Genomic DNA, 14,004 nt, shown 5'->3' on the forward strand with positions numbered 1-14,004 from the left:
CGTGCCGCGGAGCGGCTGGGCCCGTGAGCCATGGCCGCTGAGCCTGCGCGTCCGGAGCCTGTGCTCCGCAACGGGAGAGGCCACAACAGTGAGAGGCCCGCGTACCGCAAAAAAAAAAAGAAAACGCAGTGAGTCTCTTTGTGCTGAGAGTTCAGAAATGTCGAACTCTCTGGTGAGAAATGTCGTTAATTGGGAAGAATAAAAAAAAGCAAGATGGGATCTGGAGTTAAGTGTAATATTCTTTTTATTTCTATTTTAAATCATGTTTACATATGTGCATAGGCTATTTCTGTAAGAATATGTAAAAACCTGGCAGCTGTGGGTGCTTCTGGTGGGTGTGACTGGGGGGCGGAGATGGGGACAGGGATGCCCTTTTATACCACTTTAATTTTTAAAAACAATTCAAAAACTAAATAAGTGAAATGGGCTTCGTAAACTTTTTCTCATGTCAGCATCATCCCTGGCAGCTTGGTAAAGTGCAGCTTCCTGGGCCCCACCTCAAAGAGGACTCTGATTCAGAGGAGCTGAGATGGGGTACAGGAATCTGTGTTCCTTTACTGAGCGCTCAGGGTAATTTAGATGCTGACGGAGCTCAGATCACTGGGAAGGAATTTGTTCCAGAGCCCCCAGGTGGGTGTGGTTGGACTTCAGAAGGAGGAAGGGAGACTTTCGCTTCTGAGCATGTGGGAATGGCAGGTAGACAGTCCACAGAATCGGCTGGAGAAGGCGACAACAGCAAGAGCTCCTGTTTGTTAAGCACTTGGCACGCGCCAGACTTTCTGCTAACGCTCGCAGCCATCTTACACATTAGGAAACTGAAGCTCTGAGAAGGAAAATCCCTCACCCAAGGCCACACAGGCCGTAAGTGGCAGAGCTGGGATCTGAACCAGCTGTCTGGCCTCAGAGCCCTGGCTCTCCATCAGTCTGTGCTGCCTTCAAGATGACTGTTTCCCTCTTTGACGTCATGCCCAGGGACTCTTGACCAAAGATGAAGCTGTCAGTAACTGGGGCAGAAGGGACCCAAAAAATCTACTCACTGGTTCCCAAACCATTGTTCAGTGAGCCAGTGTATATGGTGGTTGAAGCTGTGGGCTTTCGAGTCAGCTTACTATCCAGTTTCCGGGAATTCCCTTGCAGTCCAGTGGTTAGGACTCTGCACTTTCACTGCCAAGGGTGTGGGTTCGATCCCTGGTTGGGGAACTAAGATCCCACAAGCCGTGTGGCATGGCCAAAAAAAAGATAGATAGATAGATAGATACATACATACATACATACATACATACATACATGGGTACATAGATAGGTACATAGATACATAGATAAATCCAGTTTCCACCTCTTACTGGCTGTGTGACCTTGGATAGATTACTTAACTTCTCTGTGCCTCAATTTACTTCGCTCTTCAGTGTATCTACTGATTAGAATTCTGGTTACCAGCAACAGAGGTGAAGAAAAAGAGAGACTTTACTAGCTAATGCACCTGATAAGACTAGGAGATGGGGCAAGATTTAAGTGTGGCTTTATGCAGGGACATCTTCATCAGGAATCTTTATCACCTGTCTCCTTTTGTGCGTTGCTGTCATTCTCAAGCCATCTCCCACTTCACGGGGACAAAGATGACCTCTCCCTCCTCGTAGCTCCAGCTTAGGTCTCCCCAGCTCAGCAGCCCAGGGAAATAGATCTTTCCCCCGGTAGTTCCAGAGCTGATGCTCACTGTCTCTGATTGGCTCAGCTTGGGGCACATGACAATCCTGTGCCTGTCATTGTGTCCAGAGAGAGAAGAGTTTCTGACCAGCAGGCCTGGGTCATGTGCTCATACCTGGAGCCAAGAAGTGGGGTCAGCCCCAACTAGAGCACACAGACCTGTTCTCAGGAGAAGGGGTGTAGAAGCTGAGCAGGCTGGAGTAGCAGGTGTGCACTGCCTGGGGCCACGATGGTATCCCCTCCACCTCTGCTCAGGCCTGGCGTATCTGTGGGTTCTGGTAGACATTTGTGTGTTGTCATTCCTCATCTGGTACCTTGTGAGGCATGGGCACCTGCTAATCCAGAGAGTCTGCTGGAAGGAGCTGCTGAACGTCAGCTCAGCTCCGACTCTAGTGCTACTGACGGCACTGTGTGTCTGGCCCAGGTGCCAGAGCACATCCTCAGGTCACCTTTTAATGACTCCTTAGCAGACATGACCTGGGCCCACAGGCTCCCAGTCACCAAGTCCACCCGATCTTTTGCTGGATGCCCTGAAAGTTCCCCAGGCTCCAGGGGACTCAGGAGAACCACATAGTTTCGGCTCAGTGTGGTCCGGAGAACTTCCAGGCCAAGGACTCCTCTGAGCTCAGCTCCCACAGCTGCTGGGAGGTGGATTTTGTGAGCACGGCCCCCTCCTCGGGCTCAGAGCCCCCTCTCATGCTGCACTGCAGCAGTGGTGGAGATGCCAGCCCAACCCGCGGATCTCCCCACCTAGAGCCGGGAACGCTGCGGTGCGTGTGTGCCAGCCTGGTCTGGGGGAATTCACGGGCCGTTCTGCATCTATTTCAAGGTTCTGGATTTCGTGGCTTTTTTTTTTTTTTTTTTTTAAACCACCCTGCAAAGTAGGTCACCTGCTCCTCTTCCAGCTGCCTTTGAGCTTCTTTGGAACAAGGCAGATACTGTCCTTTGATTCTGAGGGCATCCGCCTTCCTGGCCCCGAGAACAACCAAGGGGGGCTGAGCCAGCCCATGGAGGACACTGGCCGACCCAAGGCCTGGGTCAGGGAGAAGGGAGAGGAAGGGAGACGAGGAGAGAGGAAGAAGAGGGGAGAGGAGATGAGGTAGAGAGCATCAAACGTTGGAGCCACTTTGTTGGGCTCTGTCCCGGCTGAGGCCTCCAAGCTGCTACATGTCAGACCAGTTTAAAGGATACCTACTGGGCCTTTAAAATAGGCCGCGTCCGTTCAGATTGGGTGGGAAAGCCCAGCCCGTGCAGCTGCGATGCTCAGCAGGCGTGCGTGCTGGTGGGCCGGGGCCTGTCTGAGTAACGCAGTTTTTCTTCCCAGGGGGTGGCCAGAGACCTACGACATGAATACCTCGGAGCCCAAGACGGAGCTGGAGAGCCTGGTCGCGGGGGGCCGGCCCCCCTACCGCAGCAACGCTCCCTGGCAGTGGAGCGGGCCCGCGTCCCACAACTCTCTCCCAGCCTCCAAGTGGGCCGCTCCCGCCGCCCCCGGGCACGCCCAGTCCCTGAGCCGGCCCCCGAAGCAGACCCCCATGGTCCCCTTCCGGGAGTCCCAGCCCCTGCACAGCAAGAGGTAAGGACTCCCCCCGCACCCCACCCGGGGCACCAGCCGAGCCTGCACCTCCCTCCTGTCTGCAGCTGCCCTTTGCCCTTTTCTCTCTCCTTCCCCTGCTGTCCAGTCTCTTCCTCTCCTCAGTCTTCCTCCTTTCGTCTTGTGCTCATATGCCCCCCCCCCACTTCCTCTTTCCCTTAAGCTTGCCTTATGAGCCTCTTGTGTGAGGGCCCAGGGCTGGGGAGCTCAGGGTCTGAGGTTGGAAATCCACCCTACTGTATATGATTAAAACTATATATTTTTCTAAAAGGTCAGAGGACTGATAAGCACAAAATTTAGGACAGTGATTCTTTCTGGCAGGGAAGTGGGAAGGGGAGGAGCCCACCAGTGGACAGGAATTGCCGCCACTCTAGCTCTTGGGTTGGGTGGTAGCTTCGGGGAGTTTGTTTTATTATGATGGCATATACCTTAAAGATAAATGCTTTTGAATATATGATATATTAAAAGATAAAGAAAATTTTCCAAGTAATGAAGGAATCCACCTTGCAGAGGAGCGTCTTGTCCCAGGCGTGGGCGGGAACGGTCTTCGCAGCCCCATCAGAGCCCCATCAGGCCACAGGAGCTGAGGGGCAGGCTCAGCCGCAGTGGGAAGGCAGGCAAGGGGTGCCCTGGCTTCCTGCTGCCCTTTGCTCAGCAGCCCTCTCTCCGTCCCCATGGGAGGATAGCAGGTGAATCAGATGGGATGTGGTTGGGCCTGAGGGAGAGGTCTGGCTGTCCCTCCTCGGAGGGCAGGGGTATCCTCCCCACTCACCCGCACTGCCTTCCTCCCTCCTATCTCTGTTCCAGGCCCGTCAGCTTCCCAGAAACCCCTTACACAGCATCACCAGCAGGGGTCGACAAAGTCCCTCCCTACCGACAGCCTTCTGGGAGCTTCTCCACCCCCGGCTCGGCCACCTACGCGAGATACAAGCCATCCCCAGAAAGGTCAGAGTCTCTTCACTCTTTTCAGTTAAGGAATCTGGTGAAAGCCAGAATCCTTCTTCCTCAGGAAATGCACTTACCCCACAAGTTTATTTGCCATTTTATGGGGCTTATGGATCCCTGAGGGTCACCAGAGGACCTCCAGGAGGGTGGGCTGTGTGTGTCAAGCTGTAGGGCCAAGCGGCCTGGGCGGGACTTGCCACGCCAGTCCTTGCAGCAGCGTTTCGGTTGCCGTTTTCCTGACACCTGAATCCCTTGTCTGAACAACAGCAGGCTCCTTCCAGAACCACCATTCATCTGACTCCAGCCTGTGCTCCCCAGGACCAGGCCACCAGCATTACCCAGTTTTCATGGCCTGTCGGGCTTCAGTCCTGTCCCCTTCCCCAGTCGGGCAGCCTGAGGGATCCTCCCAACTCCTCCCTGGCTCCCCAGCGCCCTCGGGATAAACCCAAGCTCTCTAGCTTGCTCTCCAGCAGCCTCCAGCCCTGGTGCCCTATAACCTTCCTCCTCCAGGGTCCCTGTTTGAGGGGCAGCCCCACCACTCCCCTGTCTTCAGGCCAGAGCTGTGCACCTCATCCTGGATGTCTCCCTTCCCCGCCTCTCCTCTACTGCAGTCCACCCCTTCAACCTCCTGAGCATCTCCGCCCCCTCCTCCTTTCCCCAGTGCCCCACCCTGGCCACCTCCCTGAGCCCCCAGCCTCTGTGCCACCTCCTCTGGTCCACCCCCCACTCAGTAACAGGGGGGTCTTTGCATATCTGGCCATGTCTGTCCCCTGCTCCAAACCCTCCTTGTGTCCCAGAGCCCTCAGGACACAGCCTCCATGCCTCACTCTGGCCACTGGGACACACCCGCCTCTCCAGCCTCGTGCAGTGCCCTGCACATCAGCCGCCCTGGCCACTTCTGATTTCCTAGGCAGGCTGTGTGCATTTCAGAATCCTCCCCATGGAAATTCTTCCTGATCTTCACCCCCACCCACTCCACAGACACCATTCCTCCAATGTGAGTGCTGAGGCTCCTCCTCCAGGAAGGCTTCCCTGTACCTCCCCTGACACTAGGTGACGTGCTGCCCCTGTGCCCTTCACTTCATGTGTATTTCCTGACCGTGGCCTTGAGCACTCTCCGTTCTGTTAGCCCAGTTCAGCGTGTGTGCACGAACAAGCCTGCTCTCCAAGATACGATACCTTTCCAGGTCGTTTTGTATAATATTATTACCATCACACAGCACAGGGTCTGGCACATGCTAGATCCTTGGTATATATTTGATGAAAGATGGATTGAGTGAGTGAGTTTGTTTAAATAGTGAGCTTCAGAATCACCCGGAGGGAGGGCTTGTTAAAGTACAGATTACTGGTCTTGCCCCTGAGTTTCCAGCTTGGTAGGACTGGGGTGTAGAGCATGAGATACCAAGGCTGCTGGTCCAGGGAACACACTTCGAGAGCCACCACAGTAAACAATTGTTTGATTCTAAGCCTCTGTTGTAAAACTGGGGGAAACATACTCAGTCTTTCATCTTCTAGTGGCCACCGTTCAGCTTTCATCAGCAAAGGATCCCCCAGAGCCTTCCATGTGCCAGGTGCCAGGAGAAATATTTGAGATACTCACTTACCCCAGGGGTTCCTGTTGTCAGTGCTGCTGTGGTGGAGAGAGAGTCTTAGAAGGGATGTGCACTCTGATGAGAGCTCTAATAGACTCAGGCCTCAGAGGAGGGAACTCAGCCCAGTGTCAGGTCTAGGCTGGCTGCCAGGAGGAAGTGGCATTTGAATAAGGCTTTGAGAAATTAGTAGGAGTTTGCCGCAGAGAAGAGGGAGAAGGTCATTCCAGACAGAGCAAAGGCTACAGATGTGAGTAAGCAGAATGGTGTGGAATGCAGGAGGAAAAAAAAAGTTGAACTCAAAGAAACGGAGTAGAATGGTGGTTGCCTGGGGGTGGGGGAAATGGAGCGGTGTTGGTCAAAGGGCACAAACTGGGTTATGAGATGAATAAGTTCTGAGGATTTAATGTGTAGCATGGTGGCTGTAGTTAATAATTCTGTACTGTACACTTAAAATCTGCTAAGAGAGTAGCTCTTAAGCATTCTTACCCAAAAAAAGATTAACTATGTGAGATGATAGATGTGTTAATTAACTCAGTTGTGGTAATCATTTCACAATGTATACATAAATCATTACTTTGTACACTTTAAATATATTACAGTTTTATTTGTCAGTTACACCTCAGTAAAGCTCCGGGTCGTTGGGTAGAGATGTTTCCAAGGGTGCTATTTACTCAAGGAGTTGAGAACATTGTTATTTCTGTGAAGGGGTATGCTGACCATTCTGTATTACGTGTAGAGAAGTGTTTAGGAAGAAAAGAGAATACAATTGCTTACTTTGTTGTAAGTCCATTTTTAGTTTTAAAAGAGCTGCCAAACTATTTTCCAGAGTGGTTGTACCATTGTCCATTCCCACTGGCAAGGTATGAGTCATCCGGTTCCTCCACATCCTTGTCGCTCTCTGGTGTCATCACCGTTTTTCGTTTCAGCTATTCTCATAGGTGTGTGATGATATCTCATTGTGAGGTTTGTTTGTTTGTTTGTTTTGTTTTTGGCTGCGACGGGTCTTCATTGCTGAGCGTGGGCTTTCTGTAGTTGCGGTGAGCGGAGGCTACTCTTCGTTGCGGTGCGCGGGCTGCTCATTGCATTGGCTTCTCTTGTTGCGGAGCACGGGCTCTAGGCGCACAGGCTTCAGTAGTTGTGGCACGCAGACTCAGTAGTTGTGGCTCACGGGCTCTAGAGCACAGGCTCAGTAGTTGTGGTGCACGGGCTTAGTTGCTTCGCAGCACGTGGCATCTTCCCGGACCCGGGCTCGAACCCGCGTCCCCTGCATTGGCAAGCGGATTCTTAACCACTGCGCCACCTGGGAAGCCCTCACTGTGGTTTTAATTTGCATTTCTCTAAAGGCTAATGATGTTGAACATCTTTGTTTTTCACTGTTTATATATTCTAGATACAAGTCCTTTGTTAGCTTTGTGGTTTGCAAATATTTTCTCCCAGTCATTAGTTTGTCTTTTCATCTTCATAACAGGGTCTTTCAGAAAAGTTTTTAATTTTGACGAGCTCCAAATTATCATTGTTTTCCTTTTATGGATCATGCTTCTGGTGTTAAATCTGAGAGCTCTGCCTAGTCCTGAGTCCTGAAGATTTTTTTTTCCTAGAAGTTTTTCCTTTTTTTTTTTTTTTTTTTTTTTTTTAACCACTGCGCCACCTGGGAAGCCCTCACTGTGGTTTTAATTTGCATTTCTCTAAAGGCTAATGATGTTGAACATCTTTGTTTTTCACTGTTTATATATTCTAGATACAAGTCCTTTGTTAGCTTTGTGGTTTGCAAATATTTTCTCCCAGTCATTAGTTTGTCTTTTCATCTTCATAACAGGGTCTTTCAGAAAAGTTTTTAATTTTGACGAGCTCCAAATTATCATTGTTTTCCTTTTATGGATCATGCTTCTGGTGTTAAATCTGAGAGCTCTGCCTAGTCCTGAGTCCTGAAGATTTTTTTTTCCTAGAAGTTTTTCCTTTTTTTTTTTTTTTTTTTTTTTTTTGCCATGCTGTGCAGCATGCGGGATCCTAGTTCCCCAGCCAGGGATCAAACCCATGTCCCCTGCAATGGAAGTGCGGAATCATAACCACTGGACAGCCAGGGAATTCCCTTCCTAAAAGTTTCAGTTGTTTTCTATTTTACATTTAAGTCCATGATCCACTTTGAGTTTTTCAAAGCTAGTTTTTGCCTAAGGTGAAAGGTTTAGGTTGAGGTTCCTTTTTTTGCCTGCCGATGTCCAGTACCATTTATGGAAAAGGCTCTCCCTCCTCCAGTGTATTGCTTTTGCTTCTTAAAGCAAAAATTCATTGGAAGGGGAAATTAATTGGGCACATTTGTGTGGGTCTTTTCTGTAATCTCTAGACTGTTCCACTGAGCTATATGCATGATCTCAATGAGTGCTTCCAGCAATTCCATGAGGTGGGTAGCGTGTCCCATTTTACAGAGTGAGAGGGAAAACTGAGGCTCAGCAAGGTGAATCCATTTGGCCAAGGTTGGCCAAGATCACTTTTCCAGGAACCCAGGCCTATGTGATTCCAAGAGACTGACTCTGACCCAGAGCTGTCCTGCCTGCCCACGAGACTCTGGGCGCATCCTCCAAATCAGGGTGACATGCATGGTCCCTACTGGAGTCCCCACCCCACAGTGACACTTGATGGCTGTGATTTTGTGTTTCAGGCTTTCTGGCATTGGCAAGTGAAAAACTCTCACTTTTCCCTTGGATTCCAGCTCTTCCCAGCCCACCCCTCTCTTCCCAGGGCACCAGTGGAGCCTGACTCAGCTCTCTGTGGCCTAGGTCTCAGCAATTTTTATCTCTGTCAACTGCTAGGTTCCAAATTTTGCCAACCATTCCTAGCACACCTCAGCCCCTAAACCCCCAAAAGTGTGTCTCATGGCCAGTCACCAGCCGGCGATAAGAGGCCTGGGAACAAGTCAGGCTGCCCCAGTGGCCTTTGGCCTCAGCTCCTTTCCCCTTTTCCTGCCGCACAGTTGACATCCTGGAGCCTGTGTGACCCAAGCCAGACATTCCAGCCCGGCCACAGACATTCCCCCCTCAGGACTCCTGTGTCTCCTGCTGTCTTCTCCAGCGGGCCTGCAACTTGCCGATTCATCAGGCTTTTCGGAGCTCGAAGGCCCTCACAGACAGAACCTGTCCTGTGGCCCATTTTAGATTTGCTGAGACAGGAGGGCAAGATGGCCTGCACCTCATCAGCCATGTGCGAGTGGGCTTCACCCCTCTGCCCCTCAGTTTGCTCACACGTAAAACGTCTGCCCTTGGTAACTCCCTGGCGGTCCAATGGTTAGGGCTCTGCACTTCCACTGCAGGGGGCACAAGTTCCATCCCTGGTCAGGGAACTAGGATCCCTCATGCCACACAGCAAGGCCCCAAAAAAACAAAAGAAAAAAAAATTAGCTGTTAAAAAAAAAAGTCTGCCTCTGAGCAGTGTTGAGAACATTCTAGGAGGGAATCTCTCTCGAGCACTTAGGACTGAGCCTGGCACACAGTAAGTGCTCTGTGAGGGTTCTGACTGTTACCGCTGCATGCAGGGCTGTGCCAGCAGCTGCAGATGCGGTCCCCGTCCTCAGGAGTTTGCCACTCCCGTGTGCAACATGAGCAAACCTCCAAACTCAGTACAGAGTGCTAGGACAGAATTGTGTACCCAGCTCAGCATGCTGCAGGGCTGGTGGGGACCCCAGACATTTGCTCATTAGGCCACCTGGCTGGCTTTTCTTTTTTTTCCCTTTGTTTTTCTCTGCCAGTTCCATAAAGAGTGGTACATCAGTTAGGCAGCATTTGACTTCAGACGGAAAACCTAACTCAAGAAGGCATGAGCATCAGGGGCATTTATCATCATCACGTAATAAGTCCAGAGGTGGGGTGGGTCTAGGGCTGGTTAATTGTGCAGGGTCATCCTCAGGGACCTGGCTCCGTTCATGACCCACGAGGGCTACTGTGGCCCCAAGCAAAACCGGTGCCCTGCAGAAAAAGAAGGAATAGCTTCTCTCTGTTTCTAACAGTAAAGGAACTCGGTCACTTGCCCACCCCTGAACTAACCCCTGGCAAGGTCACATTGGACCCCCATGACTGTCTTAAACCATCAGGATTTACACAAGTCACGTGGCAGAGGGATGGCCACCAGAGCAGAATCTGGACTCCACCAGCAGAGGCAAAGAAGATGATGCTGACTGGGGTGGCAGCCAACAACGGCCGCATCGTCCATCCACCCTTTACCCAGTCCTCCTGTAATGCACCCATCCACACTGTTCCATCCAGGCCTGGAGCCCTGCCCTCCGGAGTTCAGTTCCGTCTTGGTACTTTCCTATATGGCAGAGTGGGAAGTTCAAAGCCAAGACCCTGGCAGCCCAAACCTGCTTCTGGGAAGTTTTGCCCATAGCTATGCATGGTGAGATTCTGGAATGTTCCAGTTTCCAGTCAGCTTGACCAGGATGTGGTAATGATAGAAATGGCCCCAAATAGGACATATTGAGCACCTAAAGAATGGTCAACATAGGTCAGTCAGTTTGCATTGGGATAATAAGAAGGCTTTTTAGTGAGAGAATTACATAAATGGACAAAGTACAGGTTGTCTTGATTGAGGATAGTTAGCTGAGAGATTAAGCTGGTAACATATATCCAGCTAAAGACAGTCCATCAGGGGAATTCTCTGGTGGTCCAGTGGTTAGGATGCGGCGCTTTCACTGCCAGGGCCCAGGTTCAATCCCTGGTCGGGGAACTAAGATCCCGTAAGCCACGCAGTGCAGCCAAAAAAAAAAAAAAAGCTGGGATTAGGTTTGGCTGCTCCCCCTCGCCGATGTTCTGCCACCCTTGGCCTGTGACCTACTGGTCTTAAGGTAGCTGCTCAGCCTTAAGGAGATAATGAGGTAAAGGCACCCACCGCACCCTTCCAGAGATTGCCTGGGAGTCACATGCAGTACTCTTATCTCATTGGCCAGGACTGCAAGGGAGCCTGGGAAATGTAGTTTGTTAACCGATCACATTGCTGCCCCCAGTACAGTTGGGATTCCGTTACCAAGGTGGAAGCAGAGAGTAGACACTGAGGGAGCAGCCTGCAGCATCTGCCACTTGGACCTTCCGCTTTCCTTTGGCTGACCCCAGCCACTGCCGTCTTCCTTTAGTACTCAGAATTCGATATGGACGTTTTGAGAAAATGGAATAAACACATCAACACTTCAGTTTCCAGCTGTGCTGGAGCCACATTTTACCAGGAGGTTGGCTGGCTCCTAAGTCAGCCAATAAGATGAAGACTGCCTATGCTTTTTTATTGTTTTGACTCTTTTTTCCCTGGAGGCATTAGAGTTCAAGGTCTGGAGAAGCAGGGATAATATGTCTTTTCTTGGCAGGTGAGTAAAGATGAGATATCAGGAAGTCCAGTGCACCTCTGCTGCCCTGGAGGCGTTGAAGCCAGGGGTTTAGAGTTGGTCTCTACAGAGACAGCCCTGGCTTGGGGCTGGCAGGGTGACCCTGCAGAAGTCAGTTAGTTAACTCCTCTTTTGGATTTTGGGGGGTCCTGGTTTATCATCCTCTCAAGTTGCAAGTATAGGCACAGGAGCCAAATGGGGAATCACAATATCAGCTTGATTAATGGAGACTCAGTGACTCCTGCAAAGTCCAGGGCTTATGTCAGTGGAATGTTTCTGGTGGCAAGTAGCCAAAACTTGCCTGACTCAAAATGCTGTAGGAATGTGTTATCTCACAGCAAAGAAGGTTCAGAGGCAGAGCAGGCTCCAGGGAGGGTTAATCCAGCATCTCGACAACATCATCAAGGGCCCGGTGCCTACTCTCTTCCACGCTCAGCATTGGCCTTGTTCTCAGGCTGGTTGGGAGAGGGTGACAGCAGCTCATGGTGTTATATCTGAACCCAGCAACACCTGGTGAAGAAGAGAGGCCATCTTTCCATGTCAGCTCCCTTCGGAGCAAGGAGACTTTTCACCAAAGCTCCTCAGCAGACTTCCCCCATTTCAGTCAGGTTATGCTGGGTAACAGATGCCTGAAAACTGCAGTGACCAAAGTCAGCAAAGGTTTATTTTGCACCCACACTGCAGGTCCACCACTGGTTGGACCTCTCAGGATGCAGGCTTCCTCACAGCTCACTGGCGAGAACTAGTCACACAGTCCCAGCCAACCAGTCTCAAGGGGCTAGGAAGTGTGGTCCTGCCGTGTGCTTGCCAGGTGAAGAGCCAGAAGTATTTCATGGGAGTCTTAATAACTCACATCCTCTCACATCTCATGTGCCTGTCCCTAACCAACCCCAGGCAGGGAGAGGGTTTCCGCCATGACTGGCTCTGATCTGAGGTGGAATGGACGTTGGGAGGCGCCCACAGGATTCACTCCGGGTTCATAGAGAATATCTGTGGGACCCGAGGCCACAGAGAACCTTTTGCCAATCCCTCTGTTAAATCTCAGCCCTTGCCTGCGGGTGTGCAGTGCCAGCCTCCAGGAGAATCTGTGCCTAGGAGACAACTTTGTTATTTCATTCCTCCACAACTCTGTGAAGCAGAAAATGTCATTTTTCAGGCAGGACAACGGCAGCTCAAGCTAATGAGCACTTGCCCAACCAAGGTCACGCAGCCAGTAAGGGATGGAGCTGGGGTTGAGCCCAGACCTGCCTTGTTCTGAAGCCTGAACCCACAGCTTCTCCTCTGCAGCTCTTTCCTCCACCAGAGAGACATACACAGTTCCGGCCTGTCAACCTCAGGCTAAGCTCTGGACGCACAGGACGACATTCAGTCCTGCAAGGAAGGACCTACTGCAGTTGCCTCTTGACAACTAGGGAAACTGAGGCTCAGGGCAAGGAAGTGACTGTACCTGGCTGTGCGAGAGGCCGAGGGGAGGTTTGATCCCCAGGCCGCCAGGTTCCAGGCCTCCTGTACCTACAAACGCTGCCTTATCCTGCCCTCCTCCACCAGAGAGAAAGGGAGCCCAAGACAGGCCTGGGGGCGGGGGCTGCTGATGACAGCTCACCCCGTTTCGCAGCCAAGAAACGGGACCCCGGAGGAGCCTCTGGGTAGGGCTGTTGCCCAGGTGGCTTCTGCCCCCTCCTTCCTTGAGGACCCCACCTGGCCCCACACGCCCTGCCACCGCCGGCTCCCTGGCATGCTTCCCGCGCAGAACTCACTCCTGATCCTCAGTTAATAGCACGTTTCCAGGCTTCCTCACCTAGCCTCCCCTCCGCACGGAGCCTCCCGTGTATTTAAAACCCCACGTCGAGAAAGTCTCAGGTGGTTTTGGCACACCAGCCCTTCACCCTGTGTTTGCTCCTCTCGCTCCCCTGCAGGTACTCAGCCGCCCCACACCCACTGCTGTCTTTTGATCCCCACTTCAGCCACGATGGGACGTCCAGCGGCGAGTCCTCCTCAGGCGGCCTGACCAGCCAGGAGAGCACCATGGAGCGCCAGAAGCCCGGTAAGGTCTCCCCAGGCCAGCTGTGCCCCGGGCCTCACCCTGCACGACCTCTTAGTCACAGCGTGACAGGTGGCACCCCTCCTCCTGTCAGTGATGGATAAAACACAGAAGAAAGCTGTAAATGCCACACGTAAGTTTAGCGAGGTCACCCGGGAGAGCGGCAGGTACCAGTGAGCCAGATCCACCTCCACCCAAGCAGGGCATCAGCAGACGGGGTCTGCCGACACTGTCGGTCAGGAGCCAGGGCCCAGAGGTGTGTGCGACTTGGAGGTGGGGACCCACCAGGGGACGTCGTTGGAAAGGACTGAAAGTGGTGCTCTCAGGGGAGCAGAGCCGGCAGTGTTCTGAGGCTGCTCATTTCATAAAGCTTCCAGTGTTGCGTCTCGACTGCTGTGCTGAGCAACGAGCCCAGGTCTGGAGCATCTAGTGTGCTGACGTATCGCAAAGTGAACATGCCCATGTTCCACACCCAGGGCAAGAGACAGACGTGGCCAGCCTCCTGGAAGGCCCCAGCCCCTCCCAATCAGTATCCCCAAAGGCCACCCCTGTCTTGCTTCCCACGACCAGACTTAATCTTGCCTGGTTTTGAACTTCACGCATATGGAGCGTAGACTCCCACTGGATGCGCTGTGTGTGTGTGTGTGTGTGTGTGTGTGTGTGTGTGTGTGGCTTCTGTTGCTCAGTATTGTGTTGGTAAGGGTCGGCCACGTGGTTGTGTGTAGCCACGCCATTTCTGAGTAGCATATCCATTGTCTGAATGATCCAC

General features: G+C 52.0%; 1 protein-coding gene across 8 annotated transcripts in view; it reads left to right on the forward strand.

Moving 5' to 3' along the window:
• SIPA1L3 (signal induced proliferation associated 1 like 3) overlaps positions 1–14,004 on the forward strand; it is a 240,839-nt gene that overhangs the window by 180,001 nt on the left and 46,834 nt on the right. For 7 of the 8 annotated variants that reach the window (XM_055079280.1, XM_024132359.3, XM_024132361.3 and 4 more), the window contains 3 exons: positions 3,029–3,280; positions 4,106–4,243; positions 13,111–13,238. In XM_055079280.1, the coding sequence (XP_054935255.1) occupies positions 3,029–3,280; positions 4,106–4,243; positions 13,111–13,238 (518 nt within the window). The remainder of the gene's footprint in view (positions 1–3,028; positions 3,281–4,105; positions 4,244–13,110; positions 13,239–14,004) is intronic. The other variant, XM_055079281.1, reaches the window with a different exon arrangement.

The sequence above is a fragment of the Physeter macrocephalus genome, chromosome 17 (genome assembly GCF_002837175.3).
Source record: "Physeter macrocephalus isolate SW-GA chromosome 17, ASM283717v5, whole genome shotgun sequence".
Lineage (NCBI taxonomy): Eukaryota > Metazoa > Chordata > Mammalia > Artiodactyla > Physeteridae > Physeter > Physeter macrocephalus.